General features: G+C 26.7%; 2 protein-coding genes and 1 long non-coding RNA gene across 3 annotated transcripts; all 3 read left to right on the plus strand.

Moving 5' to 3' along the window:
• The first annotated feature begins 482 nt into the window (after nucleotides 1-482).
• LOC105635702 (putative amino acid permease 7) lies at nucleotides 483-8,893 on the plus strand. The gene is made up of 7 exons (XM_089722049.1): nucleotides 483-729; nucleotides 5,814-6,050; nucleotides 7,082-7,175; nucleotides 7,430-7,644; nucleotides 7,751-7,884; nucleotides 7,973-8,200; nucleotides 8,290-8,893. The coding sequence occupies exons 1-7, from the start codon at nucleotides 651-653 to the stop codon at nucleotides 8,689-8,691; spliced, it is 1,389 nt and encodes a 462-aa protein (XP_089578175.1). The 5' UTR covers nucleotides 483-650; the 3' UTR covers nucleotides 8,692-8,893.
• Nucleotides 8,894-8,981: 88 nt separating this feature from the next.
• Nucleotides 8,982-9,545, plus strand: LOC119370426 (uncharacterized). Its single transcript, XM_089721329.1, has 2 exons — nucleotides 8,982-9,215; nucleotides 9,369-9,545. Exons 1-2 carry the CDS (start codon nucleotides 8,982-8,984, stop codon nucleotides 9,543-9,545), a joined length of 411 nt encoding a protein of 136 aa, XP_089577455.1.
• Nucleotides 9,546-17,409: 7,864 nt separating this feature from the next.
• On the plus strand, nucleotides 17,410-20,128 carry LOC149496339 (uncharacterized). Its single transcript, XR_016321050.1, has 2 exons — nucleotides 17,410-17,487; nucleotides 19,709-20,128. It is a non-coding gene; the product is annotated as an uncharacterized LOC149496339 (long non-coding RNA).
• Nucleotides 20,129-20,230: the final 102 nt, after the last annotated feature.

Below are 20,230 nucleotides of genomic sequence, written 5' to 3' on the forward strand. Positions count from 1 at the left end.
ATTTGCTATCCAATATAAACTAATCAATATAAAGAAAATTTTCATTTAAAAAAATTGAATTTAATATATATATATATAACGGTTTGGTTTGATTTAGACGATTTTGACTCTAAAACTGTAAATCAAACCAAAACCTCAAATTTTAAACTTTATAAAGTCAAATCAAACCACCAATCCTTTAAAATTGCAGTTTTAGATTAATTTGGATTGATTTGAATTGATTTGGACGATTTATGCCGTTTGATGACTGCCCCTAATTGTTGGGAGTAACGGATCTGGCCCAAATAGTTAGAAAAGGTCAAAAGATAATTTTACTAATTATTGGGAGTAAAAGTAAAATATTCTTTTTCCAAAAATTTTTCAACTCAAAAATTTCAAAAAATCTGAGGGGCACAGCCCCTTCCAGACCCGCTGGGTCCGTCGTTGTTTCTGACTGACAAACACAGCTTTGAAAAAACAATTAGAAAATGAAATGAATTGAAACTATAGCTCACTGTTTCAAGTTGAAACTATTTTAAGTCCAGACGTGGAAGTTAATAGCCTTTACAAGAAAAAAGAATTGGAATCAAAATCTCTCAATCTCTCCCTCTCCCTCTCTCTCTCTCTCTCCCTCTTTCTAAACAAGAAGTCAAGAAAAGTGGTTGAAGGCTATGGGAGAAGACGCTGGAGAACCACAAGAGACACCATTGTTGTATGATCAAGCAACAGAAACTACTCTCAAAAGGACTGGTTAGTATCCGATTTCTCTTCCTTCCTTTAATTCTTCATCTGGGTCTTCTTCTTCTTCTTTTGGCTCTGTTTAACTATTCAAAAGAACTTGAAAGAAAAAAGATTCAGTTTCTGAAAACAAGTATGCAAAGAAATTGGAAGGAAATCTTAAGTTGGGAATTAATTTATCTTTCTTTATACACTTGATGTTATTTTCCGATTGGATTACAAGTTATGGTTCTGAATTTCTGATATATACACTTGATCTTATAATTTTCTTAGATTCTTGTTCCTTCTCTTGGTCTCCTCTCCTGTATTTATTTAATTATTTAAGATAAAAATATTTATGCAAGAAAATAACAGTAAAGATTCACTCAAGTTATAACTTTTATACTATATCACTTTTTTTTACTACACAGTCTATACCAAAAAAACAAAAAAAAGATTTCGATTTTCTGTCAGACAGAATTTGGTCCTTGATCAGATTATAAATGAAAATCTCTTTTCATTATTTTATCACTATATTACTTATTATTATTATTATTAATTCTATTTTTTCAATATTAATTTTTATTATGTAATAAATTTTGAAGTTCTTTAGATTTTAATTCTAGTTATTACGTAACTAATTTTATAGGTTTTTTTTTTTTTTTTGCTACAAATAATATGGCTGTTCTTTCTTCCTATGCATTTTTATTTTTTCGATTGCAATCAAATAACATTTATATACTGCAGAATTAAATAATTTGCAAGTCAACGATAATAGAGTTCTATTATTGTTCTTATTTATAATACATTTTTCATTATAATTTAATTTATTATTTTCATTTATGGATATTGCAGATGTTATTAGTTATGTTAAAATTATTGTAGATGTAGACAGGGTTGAACAAACCGACTGATTTCAACTGAAAATCAAATGATATTATTCGAGTTGGTTCGGTTCACTTGCTCACAATAAGTTTAGTTCTTGATTTATTTCGGCTTCAACTGAAACTTCAAGGTAGTTTGACTTATTTTATAAAAGATAATTTAGACTTTTATAACTAAATCAAACCAACCCATAAAACTTTTTTTTTAAGAAGAATTGATAGAATTGAATCCGTTTAATACGATAGAAAATTCAGTTTGAACATTTAAATTTCAGTTCGGTTTGATTTTAAATTGGAATGGTTTGATTTTAAATTGGAACGTAATATTTACTCACTCTTAAATGCGTGACAATTAGTCTGTAATATTATTTTTTTATTATACAAAAAAAAACATTAATTGAAGGTCAAAAACATTTTTTATTTTTTCATCTCTGAATCGTACCAATTTGTTATATAGTCGGTTTAAATTTCAGTACATAACGAAGAAATTAATTTATTTTCTGTTCAGTTATTTTCTATTTAAAATATAAGAGAAAAAATATTTAAAAAAATTAAAAATACTTATTCATCAAGCAAGAAAGATATAAATCTTTTACTAAATTAAAGTAATATCAATTAAAAATTAATTCAGTAGCGAAAAAAGAAAATAAAAAAATTTAATATTAAGAATAAAACCCGTTTCATGACTCAACATGTAATAAGAAATAAATTATATTAAAAATTGCCAATTTGAATTTCAAAAATCAACGTCTGATATTCTCCAACTGGAAAAGTCATAATTTAATGAAATTTAAAGTTGATGGACAAAGGAAAAAAAAAAAGAGACCAAAGTCAAGTTATTAAATGGAAATTACAAAGCAAATCATATTGGGATTCAATATTGGTCAGTTAATGAGTTAATTCAAGTATTTTTTTTTCTTTATTGTTCTAAGTTATAAATTTAAAATAAATAAATAAATTAATTAATTACTGAAAAAGATTACGTAAAAGTTTTATCATCTCCAAATAAACCTTCAATTTTCCTTACAGCCATAAAAAAAAATTCCTTCTTTCCCATTTTGTTTGCATAATTTGACAAAACACACATATTAAGAATTTAATTAATAAAAATTATTTTCCCTTTTTAACCCCTAATTCACTAAGATATTCATATACATATACTAGCATTTTTTTTTTCACTCATTATATACTCAATTTTTATACTCTTTTAATTTTTTTTATCTATATAATATTAAGACATAAGTTGTTTAGATTAAAATAAATATAATTTGTTAATTTTTATTAGACTTTACTGTATAAACTACTTATAATGTTACTTCTTATGTATTTAATTTATTTTTATATAATGATGAAAGTAGTATCAAAATAAACTTCAACCTTATTCCTGAACTAATCTTTCAGTTCCTAATTTATAAATGCTCATTCTTTAAACCCTAATGGATATCCAAAAGGAAAATCAAGCAATCAGTCAATCTCTAACTCTGACCTCGAACCCCAAATCAATATCTACATATAAATATAATGAAAAATAATAATAAATCATTTTTTACTACTAGGTAAAAAAAAGAAATGAGAAGATTACGTGAATTGATAATGTTAATCACTTTGATTATATTACTTACCTAGTGAATTAAAGAAAGGAATACATGCACACATACACAAATTCTTAAAACTCCAAAAAGTGACCAAATACATAATTATATAATTCTAGTTTTTTTCTAGTCTTTCACGTCAAATAAATTTAAAATATAAGAAAAACAATATTTAAAAAAATTAAAAATACTTATTCATCAAGCAAGAGAGATATAAATCTCTTATTAAATTAAAGTGATATCAATTAAAAATTAATTCAATACCGAAAAAAGAAAATAAAAAAGTTAATATTAAAAATAAAACCCGTTTCATAACTCAACATGTAATAACAAATAAATTATATTAAAAATTACCAATTTGAATTTCAAAAATCAACTTCTGATGTTCTCCAATTAGAAAAGTTGATGGACAAAGAAAAAAAAAAAAAAAAGACTAAAGTCAAGTTATTAAATGGAAATTACAAAGCAAATCATACTACGATCCAATATTGGTCAGTTAATGAGTTAATTCAAGTATTTTTTTTTTCGTTATTGTTCTAAATTGCAAATTTAAAATAAATAAATAAATTAATTAATTACTGAAAAAGATTACATAAAAGAAACTTTTTATCATCTTCAAATAAACCTTCAATTTTCCCTACATCCATAAAAAAAATTTCATTTTTTCCATTTTGTTTGCATGGTTTCACAAAACACACATATTAAGAATTTAATCAATAAAAATTATTTTGCCCTTTTTACCCCTAATTCATTAAGATATTAATAAAAGTCATTTATTTAATCAACAATCATAAAGGTTGTTATGGAAAAAGTAGTTGTTTAAATATATAAATTTAAAAATCTTGTAAATATTTTGAGACGTCCAAAAAAAGAATAACAAGCAAACAAAATGGGATAGAGGAAGTATATTTTTTTTCTTTTTTTATCTCTTTCCTAAATTTATTTTTTAAAAAATATATCCAATCAAATCATACAAACACAAAAAAAAAAAGAATATACTTTTTTCTTTCATATCTCTCTCCTAAATAAAATACTTTAAATTATAATCAATATGAAATCAAAGATTTAAAAAATAAAAAATAAAAAATTTCAAATGTCCTGTTATCATATATACTTATTAAAAACAAATTTTAAAAAGATAAAACTTAAAATTTTGAAATTCTTAATTATTTATATGTTAATTAATAAAAAAACATTATATAAAAAAAACATTATATCATCTCCAAATAAATTCTTAAATTTCCTACAGCCATGCAAATATATATATATATATAGTTTTTTCTTTTTTATATCTCTCCTAAATAAAATATTATATATATTATATTTGAAAATTTATTTTTTAAAAAAATATATCAAATCAAATTATACAGACATAAAAAAGAATATATGTTTTTCTTTTTATATCTCTCCTAAATAAAATATTTTAAATTACAATAAAAATAAAATCAAAATATTTAAAAATAAAACATAAAAATTTGTCAAATATCTCATTATCGTCTATTTTTATTAAAAAATAAATTTAAAAAAAGATAAAACTTAAAATTAAAAATTCTTAATTATCTATTTGTATTTATTTATAAAATAATTTTTATAAATTATATTCAATCAATTAATAAAATGTAATTTTCTAATTTGCTATAACCGAGACTATTTTAGATATTTCAAATTTCATAAAAAGCGATATCAAAAATCTCATCATTCTCTTATTTCTACATTTATATATAGTATAGATATTTATTTATTTATTTATTGGTATTGATTATTAAGTTGAATTGTTAGTTTTCAATAGGAAAGAGATTTTCATTCTTTTAAACTTACATATAATATTTATTTTGAATAGAATTCTATAGAAATCACGGTAATCTTTTGATTGTCATGAAGTTACTTGCCAGGAAATTTTAATATTTAAAACTTATTTAATATCTAATAAGTAATTATTTTCATATACTCTTTCTTTGTCTACGGGAAGAAAAATTAGAAGAAGGATTTGAATTTTTTTTTTATTTGAAGTTTTATTTAGTTGTAATTTGTAATATGAATTATTTTTAAAGCAATCCGCTAGCAAATGCATGTATTATATATAATTTTTCAAGCAATCCGCCAATAATTGTCCCCATATTATGGAATAAAAGAAATAATTGTTCTTTATTATTAATTTGACTTAGTTAATTTGAGAATTTGAGGATTTAAAGTTTCAAGTTTAATTTTAGTTTTAAATTTATTATTATCTTTTTATTAAAAAATTTCATCGATTAAAATAAACTAGGTTTAATTTATTTTTAATTCGCTAAGTCAAAAGATTTTGAAACTTTTTGCTAAAATAACCTAGGTTTTAATTTCGATTATTAAATTGAAATATTTAGGTGCTTATATCTATAAAAATCACAACATTTATTTTAATAAGTGATATTTATTTTTTTTATGCTTAATTATTTTTATATATTTATTAAAAAATAATTTAATAAATTTTATCCATTCAATTAATAAAATGTAAATTTCTAATTAGTTATAATTAATGTTATTATAGGGTATTTTTTAAATTTCATTAACGGTGATATCAAAAATTTTATTATTCTCCTGTTTCCATATATATTTGAGAATTATATAACGCATTGACTATGAAGAAATAAATTTTATGAAGGGACGGTATGGACGGCAGTGGCACATATAATAACGGGAGTGATAGGGTCGGGCGTACTATCATTGGCATGGAGCATGGCTCAGTTAGGGTGGATCGCAGGTCCATTAACTATGGTGTGTTTTGCTTTTATCACCCTTATCAATGCGTACCTTCTTTCCAATTGCTATCGCTCTCCTCATCCTGAACTTGGTCCTGCAAGAAATCCCTCTTTCCTTACTGCTGTTGATGCAAGCTTAGGTATGGTGTAAATTAAACTTTATTTTCTTTATTCTTTTTTTTTTTTTCTAAAAAATATTAATTATTTTATACGCAATTTATATCAATTAACTTAAGATAATACGGAAAAACTAAAGATAACAAGTATATAGACTATGAATTTGATAGTGAAGAATTATCAATTACATAAATTATTAAAAAATTGCTCTAAAAATTATTTAAAGAATTAGGTAATTTTAATTACATGATAATTGATAAATTTAGGTGATCTGGATTCAGGGCTAGTCAATTGCATGAGTTGACTCGGTTCGATATTACTTCCAATCTCTCTTCCCCCTGTAGATTGATTACACCTATATAATTTCATATAAAGATATTAAAGGTTAATTATTAAAAATTAACACTTTTTTTTTTGGTCAAAGCAACAATCATTAACTTTTATTTAAATGTTAATTATTGAGTGACGCCACTAAGTGGCCCAGTCATATATTATAATGGAAATCACTATTATATATCATAATTATATATTATTTCCTTTTTCTATTTATTATTTACTTTAGAAATTTAAGGAGAAAAGTGTGAAACTATTTAAAAATAAAATTGACAATTAATTATTGGAACCAATTGAAATATACTTTATAGGAAATCAGATTTAATCAAATTGAATTTTTTTAGTGAATGGTCAAAAATACTTTTATTTTAACAAAAAATAATTTCGACTGAATGAATTTGTAAACCGAGTCTAGACAACTCAATTTTTTATTTCCTCAAAATGCTTTAGTTGTTCTTTTTATATATGACATCATGAGAAAGGCTGGTAAGATATTTCTTAGAAATAACATAATTGAATTGTACAAAGGCATTTGAATGTTATTTGCACCCTAGGCCAAAATAAGGCCAAAAAGGATTTAGAAGTTGTCATAATAAGGATTAATCCCTATCTACAATATAATTATTATCAAAATGCAATTTTGAGGTGACTTAAATTAAATTAAAGAACATATATGTTTTCTGATTATTTGGTATGCTATAAGTTGATTTTGATGATTCAGGAAAAAAGGCTGCTTGGCTGTGTGGACTATTTGTGGAAATAGACTTATATGGAGTAGGAATTGCTTATAATATTACATCTGCTATCTGCATGAGGTATGTTAATTGATGAACTGCTCCTTGTTAGGGCCCTCTATGCAACTTGCTAAAATTAATTCAAATCATCTAATCACTAATTCAAGCTGCTATAAAGCGGTTTGATGCGATTCAGTTTTCATTTTAAGTCAACAATTTGGTATAAAACCGAACCAAACCATTAAAATTAAACGGTTTAAAACTGGGAGTTAGTATTTCTGAAGATTGATATAATGCTGCTTTGTTTTTCTTATTCTTCTTTTATGTGGATGAAGGGCAATTCAGAAATCAAATTGCTACCACAAAGAAGGGCATGAGGCTAGCTGTGAATATTCAGACACTTTCTATATGCTAATATTTGGAGCTGTTCAAATTATAATTTCTCAAATACCAGACTTCCATAACATGCAGTGGCTTTCATTTGTTGCTGCTGTCATGTCCTTTGCATACTCCTCCATAGGATTTGCACTTGGCTTTGCAAATGTTATAGGTAAAGTTAAAACTCATCTACCATTTATTTAAATTTTATAATTTCTATCATCAAGTCAATATCAACTAATATGAAAGAAATTTCATTTTCTCTATGTAAATGACAGAGAATGGATATGTTAAGGGTAGCATTACAGGAGTCTCTGCCTCTAGTGCATTGGCTAAATTATGGAAGATATCTCAAGCGCTCGGGGATATTGCGTTTGCATATCCATATCCCTTAATTCTTTTTGAGATACAGGTATTTTTTGTAAAAATATTAGTTGATTACATTACATCACATTCGATTATAATGTAACGGGCAATATTTGAATTTGAAAACCTGAAAGGATACCTTGAAATCACCTCCGCCGGAGAATGAGACAATGAGGAAGGCCTCTACAATAGCAATCGCTGTGACAACATTTTTCTATCTGTGTTGTGGAGGTTTTGGATATGCAGCTTTTGGAGAAGATACACCTGGAAATCTCTTGACAGGATTTGGGTTTTATGAACCATATTGGCTTATTGACTTCGCTAATGCTTGCATAGTGCTTCATCTAGTAGGAGGCTATCAGGTATTCCTATATATATATATATATATATATATATATATATATATAATCTTATTTTATATATGTTCAGCCATTGTTATTGTCTTTGGCAGGTTTACACTCAGCCAGTATTCGCAACGATTGAAAAATGGTTTGCAGAGAGATACCCAGACAACATATTTATCAACAGGAATTTCAGCTTGAAACTCCCGTTGTTGCCAGCTTTCAAATTAAACTTCTTCAGGATGTGTTTCAGAACAATATATGTAATGTCAACAACTGCGATTTCGATGATCTTTCCTTACTTCAACCAGGTGATAGGATTGTTAGGAGCCTTAAATTTTTGGCCTACAACAATATATTTTCCTGTGGAGATGTATTGTAGGCAGAGAAATATTGAAGCTTGGACAATCAAGTGGATTATGCTCCGAGCTTTTAGTATTGGGGTCTTTTTTCTAGCAGCATTTGCGTTGGTTGGATGCGTTGAAGGGCTTATAAGTGCAAAATTAAGCTAAGTATCATTCGCATGATGACTGTTGTTTGGAAGGAAAGAAAAATTGCATAGCTGAATGTTAAAGTATGTAAATAGATTGATGTTTATCTTATTATTTTAAATAGCTCAATTGTATAGCTGTAGTTAGTTACCGAGATTATAAGGTTACATATTATTATATAAGGAATCAAAGTTAATGAAAATCACATGGATGATTTCCTTCATGGTATCAGAGCCCTAATTTTTTCTGCTGCCTATTTTTTTTTTTTTTCCAACCCTATTTGTCTTCTTTCTCTTCTCTTCTTTTCCTAGATGGCCAGCAAAACTGATTTTCACGCGGCCCTTGCTGTCAACAATGTCAAAAATTTCATCCCCATTACTCTTGAGATGGAAAAAGGACAGTATTCATCGTGGGCTGAACTTTTTAAGATCCATTGTCGTGCATACAAGGTGATTGACTATATCATTCCTCTAAAGTCGTCTAAAAAAGGCAAGGAACAAGCAGCTGAAGTCGATCCTGAGTTATGGTCACGATTAGACACCATAGTTCTCTAATGAATTTATGGCACGATTTCTAATGATCTTCTTAACACCATTCTAGAGCCGGATACAACTGCACTCCGAGCATGGAAACATTTGAAAAATCAATTCACTCATGTTCATCTTGATGATTTTTCAAACGTTTATGCTTATTGTCAGGAACTTAAGATGCTTGCTGATCAACTTTCAAACGTTGGTGCACCGATCTCAAATCAAAGGTTAGTTCTCCAGTTAATTGCAGGATTGAATGAGAATTACGATGGTGTTGCTACTTTCATTCAACAAAGTGATCCATTGCCTCCATTTTATGAGGCACGTTCAAGGCTTATCCTTTAGGAAACCCGCAAAGCTAAGCAAACAGCGACAACCTCTAACATTGCTGGAATTGCTCTTCTTACTACTAGTAATTCGGATGACAATTCTGTCTCAAGTCATTGACTTCAATTTCCTTAAAAAGACTCATAAATAAAAGATCTAAAAATTATAAATAAATAGTCTAAATTTTTCCTGAAAAATCAACTTTAATATGGTATACCCAATTTTAAAGGAATAATTATCAGATAACCAATAGTTAATTAATTATTTCTTTATTTAATAAAATAATAAAAATATATAATTTAATTCCAAAAAGATCAAAATATATTGTAAAACATTGTTTGAATGATGAATGTTTAAAATTATTATAATTATAACATTTAAATTTGTTATAACTTATATTTTGATATGTTTATTATTATATTGAATATATAATATTTGATTTGAATAATGAATAACATAAAATTAATAGTTATAAATTGATATTTGATTATGAATGTTACAGAAAATAATTATACACTTATAATTATGTCATTAATTTTTCACTACAAAATTATTTATAACTATATTTTGTTAATTTTGTATAAATTATTATAAAAAAATAAAAAGTAAAGATCCCTTGAACCGAATTGACCTAGTCTAATTGGAATTCAATTATCAGGTTAGTTTGATGTCCGGTTCGATTTAAAAAAAAATGGTCAAAACCACATTTCCAATTGCATCAATGGAAATAAAACTCATATACGGTTGTAATGGTCCATTCTAATCCGACCAATGGAAATAAAACCATACCAGGTCGTAAGGTATGAAAGGTCAAAAGAAAATAGTTAGACTGAATCAGGTGGTGGTCTGATTGATACTGTAATTTTTTTTGCTCTCCATAAAACTATTTTCTAATCTAATGTCATTCCAAAATTATTTTTCAATCTAATGTTTGTCCTGATATAGAGAGAGTGTTGCATTAAAACAACCAATTAAGTTGGTGGTTTCAGTGCAATAAAAAAAATAACTCGTACTGACAAGCAGTCAGCAAAAAGTAGTTATATGAATAAATAATAATTTTTATTTTGTATTGAGACCATCAAATCAATTGGTGGTTTCGATACAAAATGAAAATTTTAAATTATCAATTTACTTTTTCACTAAAACACACAATTCGTTTCGTAGTTTTAGTGTAACTATGGGATGTGACCGTTAGTCATTAAAAAGTACATAAAAAAAAGTGTTTTGTTAAGAGTTCACAAGATTAATTAGTGGTTTCAATAAAAAAATTGGTTAATTATAATTTTAGTCTCCGAACTATAAAATGTTCTATTTTAGTGTCTCAACAGAAAATTTTTATAATCAAGTGTTTGAACTCATTAAAACTTATTAAAAATTTTCAAATTAAGCGTCCGTGGTTTACATAGAATGTTGGAAATACAACTAATCCGATAACTAACATACTAAGTTGGAATTTTTGCTAACTTAGAAAAAATATATTGAGTTGTCAACTGTAATTAGGCATTTTGAGTGGAACCTAGAAAATGAAAGTTACTAAAATAACCTTGTCTTCTATTGTTCAAATTTACAAAAATCATGGGAAAGTTAGAGATCTGAAAGAGATAGAATTCGTTGATAAACACAGATTAAGGTTTTATTAGTGCTTTAGAACTCTATAAAGCTAATAACTTTTTGATTTACTTGTATTGTATAAAAAAAAAAAAAAAAAAAAAAGAAACAAGATTTAAGCTTGCTACGCAGGCCAAATTACAGAGAAAGAAAAGCAGAAACAATGGTAACAATACAAGTCGCCGGCGGCGGCTACAAACCACAAAGTGCACCCGTTAGAAAGAGAAGCGGTTGAATCCTACTACTATTCGTGTGAGGAAACATTTTATTTCCGAATCTCTTTACAAGAGCCAGATCGTGTTCAGGTGAGAGGACAAAGAGAAACAATAATATTGTAACTGATGATCAGGTTCAAGCGTCTGATAATCCTAAAAAGATAGAATAGTTGATGTTGCTATAGAGCAGCCTACAACCAACGGTAACAATATTTTTCTTTCAAGCTTCAATTTGTTGTCTTCGTCTCTTCCTTTCAATAATTTTCAGATCCCTAACTTCAATTGGGTGGTTTTTGTAAATTTCAACAATAGAAGGAAATGTTATTTTAATAATTTTTATTTTTTTGAGTTTCACTCAAAATGACTAATTACTGGTTGACAACTCAACATATTTTTTCAAGTCAATAAAAATTCAAACGTGCCATATCAGCTACCGGATTAGTTGTATTTTCAACATGCCATGTAAATCACAAGCAATTGATTGAAAATTTTTAATGGGTTCAAACACCCAATTGCAAAAGTTTTCCATTGAGGCATCAAAATAGAACATTTTCCATAAGACATTAAAATTATAATTAACCCAATAAAAAATATTTATTCACTCAAAATATATTTTCACTAAAACACACATATAATTTGATATGTGCTACGAACTAGAAGTTGGATTTCATTTCGAGGTATAGAAATTGGAGTTGTGGTAATTATTCGCTATTTTTTTGTCTTATCTTATAATTTCTTAATCTAATTGAATAATATATTTTGCTCTTATTTCCATAATATTTTTTAATACAATCAGAGGGCTCCAACATAGATATCACAGTTCAACATCACCAACATATAGTAATCCATCATTCCGTCAAAGATTATTTAGCGTATTAGGTGCAATGAATGAATAAATTCGTAATGAAACTCATCCTACGCTTCAACCTGCCCCTCCATTTATAGAGTTTCCTGGTGTTCAAACACCAACAAAACTACAGAGTCGAAAGAGATGTGAAATGACATCAAGACGTATTCCAATTGAAGTCTCGCCGGTAGACAAAATACTTCACGTCCCTCCCCTATGATATATAACTATTACGAAGGTCATTGCACTAATAGCCTTCTGCACCACAACCTGAATGGAGTGTACCATCTGTAACATTAGAAATACCATTGGACATTCATTACACTTCGATGATGGTAACCTAACAAACCCATACTTTTTTCTCCGAAATAGGCGAGGCATAGCCATTTCAATATACGATACCTGCTTTCAATACTTCTGCGGTGTGTTTTGGGACACGTGATGGATCTACATCTCATGTTAGATACTCATTTAATGATTTCTTTGAGATGATGATGGTACCCGAACAACATACTCATTCTGACATTTCTTGCCCCACAACCATTTGTGAATGTGGTTCAAGCTCCTCGCATGAGTGCCGATTTAAATATTGAGCATGGAGAAGAATATCAAGGTATTAGAGAAGATCTAGTACGCCGAAAGCCACATCGTAATATATTATTTTATTTTATTTAATAGAATTTAGATTTAAATAGAAAATTAATATAAGCAATCAAAATTAAAATTATCTTTATTTTTTAACCAATAAAATTAAAATCCTTAAAGATATAATATTCTTATCATATTTAATATATACCTTATTCAATAAATGTCGTGATCCGTTTTCAAGAGCCGGAGGGCTTAGGTGGGCTTACGACCTTTTAGGCCCGTAGTAAGCCTAAATCAGTTAAGCTCATATTCTATTCACAATCGTGGCCTCAGGCCTAATTATTATATTCTCATACTCAAAGCTCAATCTGATAGTCCACAGACGTATCAAAAATATGATTTATAGAATTAACACATATATCCATGTTATTCAATTATAACCCATTTGGAATACAATTGTGGAATTTTATAAATTAAAATCGCCACATTTACATGCATTATTTATAAATTAGTTTTTTTCTTTCGTCTTTATATCAACTTAGTTGTATCCTTAGAGTTCTGTTTTCCTCATTTTACCTGAAAAAAATAAAGAGGCAGGGGGTGAGCGTTAAACTCAATGAGTTGGGTTAGATAGTCCTCTCACCTCACACATTCACACATATGATAATCATATTATACAATCACTAGCCCTTCGGCTAATTGTGATTGAGCAAGCGAATATAAATGCACACTTATCACATAAGTCACAACAGTTCAAGTACTCAAATAATGGATATTAGTCTGTAGAACCACCCATTATAAACAAGGATCATGGTCACTGCCAAAGCATGCTTTAAAATAATTTCTGAAAAGATAAATCTATGATCCTTATGTCAAGTGTACTTAGGGAGCCCACTCCAATTTGGGCTTGATGGGTCCAATCCATCTGATTCTCCTTTCTTTTCTTTTTTGTTTTAGCATCGATGCCTACCGAAACATAGAGTGCATAGGGAGGGGCCACTCCACCCACTTATGACCCGCTGACAGCTTTCTCACCATGTCTGTGCTCTCACCTCAGGGTGACCCACATCATTATAATTCCACAGAACATCACAAATAAGTCATATCCAATTATAAAATTTCACATCATTCATGTAGTGTGTAATATCCAACATCTCCATATATTTCAATATATAAATATGTGGATTTGATGCGACTCATGGCATACACGCCTGTATGGTATTTTTTTATGTATGCATGCTTCGTGTAAATATCATATTATTCATGTATGCATGAATGTAAAATGCATGAGTGATGCGAATTATTTAACTCTGCTCACAGTATTTTATCGTTCTTAATAGGACTATCTTTATTATAGCTTCCTTCCAGCATTTGTTTTGTCATTCTAGAACCTTATAAGAATTTAGAAAAAAAAAATTCTAAGTAAGAATTCTAATTCGAGGAATTTAATTCTCATTCATTTATCAATTTTGGCCAATATAGTTGTTTGTCTTAACTTATCAAATTGTATAATTACTATTCCTTTATTTCTTATTTGCTCTAATATATAAACTTCAATAAAGCTTATAGTCCTTTAGTAAGTAATGTTTTACAATAATAATAATAGTAATAATAATAATAATAATAGTTTTAGTCGTTAGTATCCATTAGTGATATAGCTAATTTAATTTAGTTTTAGTTTTTTGTTATAAGTGTTTTTGCCGTCGGCAACATCTCCATTGTAAAGTCGGCAACATTTTCTTTATAAATCGAACTGTCGGTATTTTACACATCACAATAATAATCTACATCACATCCATTGAGCAATTCATAAAAATTTCTCATTCGCCATTATCAACGTTTCACACTCACAATATCGATATTTCTTTCTGTCTTTGATTAATTCATTAATAAATTTGAACCGTCCTAAATTTCAAATTTACACAGTTAACAAATCCTTGTTATCTTTAATTGATAATTTCTTTTTTTACTATTTGCTAATTTCACTAAGTAACTGAAAATTAGTCACACCGTTGATCTCTCACGATTTACTTACTACGTAATCAAAACCAATTTAATCAAATAACGACAATTTCTAATTTTGTATTTACACTAAAATTATTGAGTTGAATCTTAAAGTATACTAATAGCCGCTTGCGGATTCGAGTTCAGTGCGAGGAAATGGATATTCTACCTACTAGGGTCTTATCGAAACCTCATTGGCCGGTCATCGAACTGCTGCCGGCACGGCGGTTAGAAAATCACATATGCTCAGAATTCAGTAAAAATCCCACCATCCTGCTCAAAATTCAATGAGGGGCTCCTTTCTAATATCGATTTGTGGAGTTGGTGAGCCAATTGGCCGGAACTACTTCGACAGTTGACTCAAGAGCCACCGATCATGGTTGTCTCGCAAAATAAGACCAGTCGGTTTGGTGATAGGAATCGGCTCGGCGGTGGTGGACAGGAGTGTCGCGCGATGAAGGTCGGGGAGAGAGGAGTGTGAGTGAGAGTTTCCTTTTTTCTCTTTTATTCTACTTTCCTTTTTTTAAATTCTTTTCTTTCTAAATTTCTCTTTTAATTACTCTTATTCATATTTGAAACGTTATTTTAATACTTAAATGAATAATTGAGAAAATTTGTTTTTTGAGAGTTTCGACATTATGTTTTCGGGCTTGGGTCTAACTCCTTGAATTTGGACTTGGAGTTTAACTATTCAATATTTATAGCGCATGTAATGAAAATTTTAGATTTTTAATTTAAATAAATATTCACAAGTTTTTAAAAATAAAATTACGAGTCGTTTCAGTATATAATGTAATTTCTTATTTTATCAATAAAATTTAGATTTACATAGAAAATTAATATAATGAATCAAAATTGTTATTATTATTTAACCAATAAAATTAATATTTTTACTATTTTTATCAATTTATAAACTTAATAGGGTGTTTTTGGTGAAGCTAATGTTTCTCTTCCTCATCTGTACTTTTATATGTACCAGTTTTCTTGAATATGCGTTCCACGTTATTTGTACTTGTTTATTTTTACTTCGTTGAAGTAAATGTAATTTAATTTATATGTAACATTTTCTACTAATTTAAATAAATATTTTTTAATTAATTTTTTGTTATAAATTATAATATTATGAAAAATTTATATTAATAAAAATCCAAGAGAATTCACAAATATAAAAAAAATACTTTATGAAATAACAAAATAATAAATAATAAATTTTATCGAAAGTGATGATTAGCTTATTTGACTTATTATTTTGAATTTATATTGTAGATATTATATATTATAAATAGGCAGCTATTATAATAAGTAATATATTAATCATTATTTTAGATATAATTTTGATATTTTTCTCTTTTTTTTTTATTTTATTAAAGTCCGTGAGCGTATACTTCATTTTGAGGATTGCTTTTTTAGAAAAAATTATTATTTTATATCAATTAATAAATCTTATAATATTTTTTTATAAATAATAATAAATTACATCTATCCTTGTAAAATAACTATAACCAGTCAAACTAAAGATTTAATAAAAATAATAATAAACATATTATATACTTACCATATTTAATATGTGCCTTATATAGTATAATATAATCAATGAAAATCAAATTACTTTTGCCTTTTAAACAAATAAAATTAAAATTCTTAAATATATTATTTTTTATAATATTTAATTCATACATTATTTACTATATAATGTAATCTTTTAGTTTATTTAATAGAAATTAGAGTTAAATAGGAATTTAATATAATCAATTAAAATTAAATTACATTTCTTTTTCAACTGACAAAGTCAAATTTTTAAAAAAATATTATATTCTTACCATATTTAATATATATTTTATTTAGTATATAATATAATTTATTATTTTATATCAAAAAATAAATCTTATAATATATTTCTTAATAAATAATAATAAATTAGTAAAATAATTAATCAATCAAATTAAAGATTTAATAAAAGTAATAATAAAACAAATTACATTCTCACCATATTTAATATGTACCTTATACAGTATAATAAAACCTATCAAAATCAAATTATCTTTATTTTTTCAACCAATAAAATTAAAATCCTTAAAGATATTATAGTTTTACCATATTAATAGATACAATAATTAGTATATAATATAATTTCTTAGTTTATTAAATATAATTTAGATTAAATAGGAAATTAATGTGAGAAATCAAAATTGATTATCTTTATTTGTCAATAAAAAGTTTTTGAAGATACTATATTATTACCATATTTAATATATACATTATTTAGTGTATAATATAATTTATTATCTTATCCAAATAGATTTAAATAGAAAATTAGTATCATCAATTAAATTTAAATTATTTTTATCTGTTGAATCAATAAAATTAAAATCATTAAAGAAATAATTATGGTAAAATTATACATAAAAGATATGAAACCAAAAAGGTTAAAAAAATAAACAGATTCACTGAGATTCTTCAATTTTTACATATCAATTGTAGAATAATAAATTGTTGGTTTGATGTGATTCACATGCCTATCTTGCTAGGAGGTTTTTTTGGTAATTTCTAACACTAATTTTAGAACTCTCATCACAATATAAATATGCAATAATGCAATGGAAATTTAGGAGAGAGGAGCTAGAAAGCGTGTGGTTTACTTGCAGAAGAGAGCTTTTATGGTGGTGGAATCTGCTACTGCTGCTACTACTGTAATAAGGTACTATTAGACACTAATCCTTTCTTTTTTTTTCTTTATTTTTTGTATCGTTCTAAAGCTTGACAGCAGTTTGAAGAAGGAAAAAAAAAAAAAAAAGATTAAACCTGCTAATGTCTTCTTTTTCCTACTAATTGTTTTCTTGAAATAAACTAAATTAGATCAGTCTAAACTTAATTTAACTTAATTTATGATTGTAATACTATTTTAAATCTTTTTGGGTTTTCAAGATCCGTGTTTTAAAACCTGCTGATCCAATTAATCTAGATTCGTATCGAGCATATCCATAAAGGGGAGCAAAAGACTCTCTTTTAAATGTTTAAAGGGACTTCATACTCAAGTCTGGTTAATTAAAGGAGAAGAGATCCCTGCCCATCTCACCCTTCAAAGGTCAAATCTTTAATAGTTATTATTCATATTCCCTTCAAAAAAAAAAAAAAAATTATCCATATTAAAAAGAAATGAAGCTCAATTTGTCTTCTGAACTTGAGACAATATATTATTTGCCCAAAAATTAACTTTTTATACAATTTGCCCCTTGAATTTCCACCTAAAAGAATAAAATGCCTAGATTTTTAAGAAAAAAAAATTTTATTTTATAGTTTTAACTAATAAAAATTACTTTAAAAATTTAAAATTAGAAAATAAAAGGTTATTTAACAATATAATAATAATTATAAAGATTCACGGTATTTGATTTTAAAATAATTTAACAAGTATTTGATTTACAAAAATATAGAATTAGAAAAAGATTTGATCATATTGAAATATTTTGTTGGAAAAATATTTTTTATATTTTTGTTTGATTATTTTTTAATTATATTTGATTTAAATTAAATATTTAATTACTTTTCAATCATATTTGATTTATATCAAATAATTTATTTTTGAAATAAAAATTGAGCATTTTGTATTTTTGGTGCGAGTTCAAGGGTAAATTATATAAAAAGTTAACTTTTGGACAAATTGTATGTTTGTCTAAGTTTATGGTGCAAGCCTTATAGTATATTTTAAATTAACAAATTGTATATTTCTTATTTTTAATTTCATATTTGTTAACTTTGTTAATCTAAGTTATTTTGAATTTGAAATAATTTGGGTTCCATCAAAAAAAAAAAAAAAAAAGATTCATGAATCATTTGTGGGATAAAATTTGTCTACACTCGATTTGATACACCAACATTAATCATATATTTTTAAAAAGATTATTCCTATATTGATTGAGGTTAATTTTTTAATTTGACTCAGACTGATAATTCAAAATCGATACGGTTCTATTACCGTTGAAGAAATATAAATATATTTTTCCATTATATAAACTCCACACCTATTCATGGCCATCTATGTATTCAAGAATTTTGAAAATTATTTTATAAGACGAACAAAGTGATGTGAGTCATCATCCATTTAGTTGCATATATTCTTCTTATGTCATAGCACATTGTTCATATTACTATTATTACTATTATTACTATTAAATAAAAGGACGCAATTTGAAATCATGCTAAGCAATTTTAATTTTTAGTGTTCTATAATTGCAGAAATGACAATGATAGAGAAATTTTAACTGTCAAGGACTACTATTTTGATCAAAATCATGTTTCCTACCAAAATAAAGCTTTAGGGGAAGAAACGTAATTTTTTATATTATAAAAAGCAAAATGTACGCATGATTATAATTATAAAACTATTTTTATTTTTAAAACTGTCAGTTTAAAGTTTAGATTATGAAAAGGGTGAAATGGAATTGGACTGTTTTTACGGTAAAACTATCAATTCTAATTTTAAAAATCAAGAATTGGAATCAATTTGTAAACAGATTACGGTTTGGAATCCGAAACCATTCACCACAATCTGATTTTGAGTTTGACCAATTTCCATTTTTATTCGGTTCTGTTGTCACAACCTGCAAAATGTAATTTTTTTTTAAGATTTTTTTTTTTTCTGAATTTGAGGGCGGTGGCCCCCAAAAACTAGTTGGATTCACCCTTGGCGCAAATAAATTATTATTATTATTATTTGATTAAAAATTCAGTTTTATAATAAGTTTAAGGAAAAGAAGGAAAAAAAGAACACATATTTACTACTTAATTGAAAAGGTTTGGTGTTAATTTTATTTGACTGTATTAAAAATAAACGAAAACCTATTATAGGTATGCATAACTAACTAGTTCTGATATAGAAAATAAAAATATCTCACATATCCTCCATGCTTGGCTTGTAGGGTTTCTTTCTTGCATCGACAAAATTGATTCCATGAATCTTCCTGATAGAAGAAGATTAGTCAGTGGCCATACATCCACCAACCAAACAACCCACCAAACTTTGTGCTACGTAGGGCTAAATTTTCAGACAATATCTGTGCAAAAAGCTGACGATCTCGGTTTGGAAGAACTAATATATAGTGACTAACAGAAGTTACAATTCAAATGACAAACACATTGAATATATCTGTTGAAGATTTCATATATAGTCTAATATGTGTGTGCGCAGTGTTAATCTTAGACCGCCTTCTTTTTTTTTTTCTTTTTTTTTTTTTCTTCTGTATCACGAGGTATTCTGATATATTAAACTAGGAGATAGTAAAAATTTTTGTTCTTAAGAATTCATTAAGGAAAGGAATAAAAATAAGCCAATTTAGACAGTTTTCAGTTAAATAAGAATGCTAATGATGCTTTTATAAATACTTCTGAGTTCTGCCATGGCTGTCGCCATGTATAAGTACTAAGTAGGGCTTGACATGGGT

This window comes from Jatropha curcas, chromosome 5 (genome assembly GCF_041381405.1).
Source record: "Jatropha curcas cultivar XTBG-Jc1 chromosome 5, XTBG_Jcur_1.0, whole genome shotgun sequence".
Lineage (NCBI taxonomy): Eukaryota > Viridiplantae > Streptophyta > Magnoliopsida > Malpighiales > Euphorbiaceae > Jatropha > Jatropha curcas.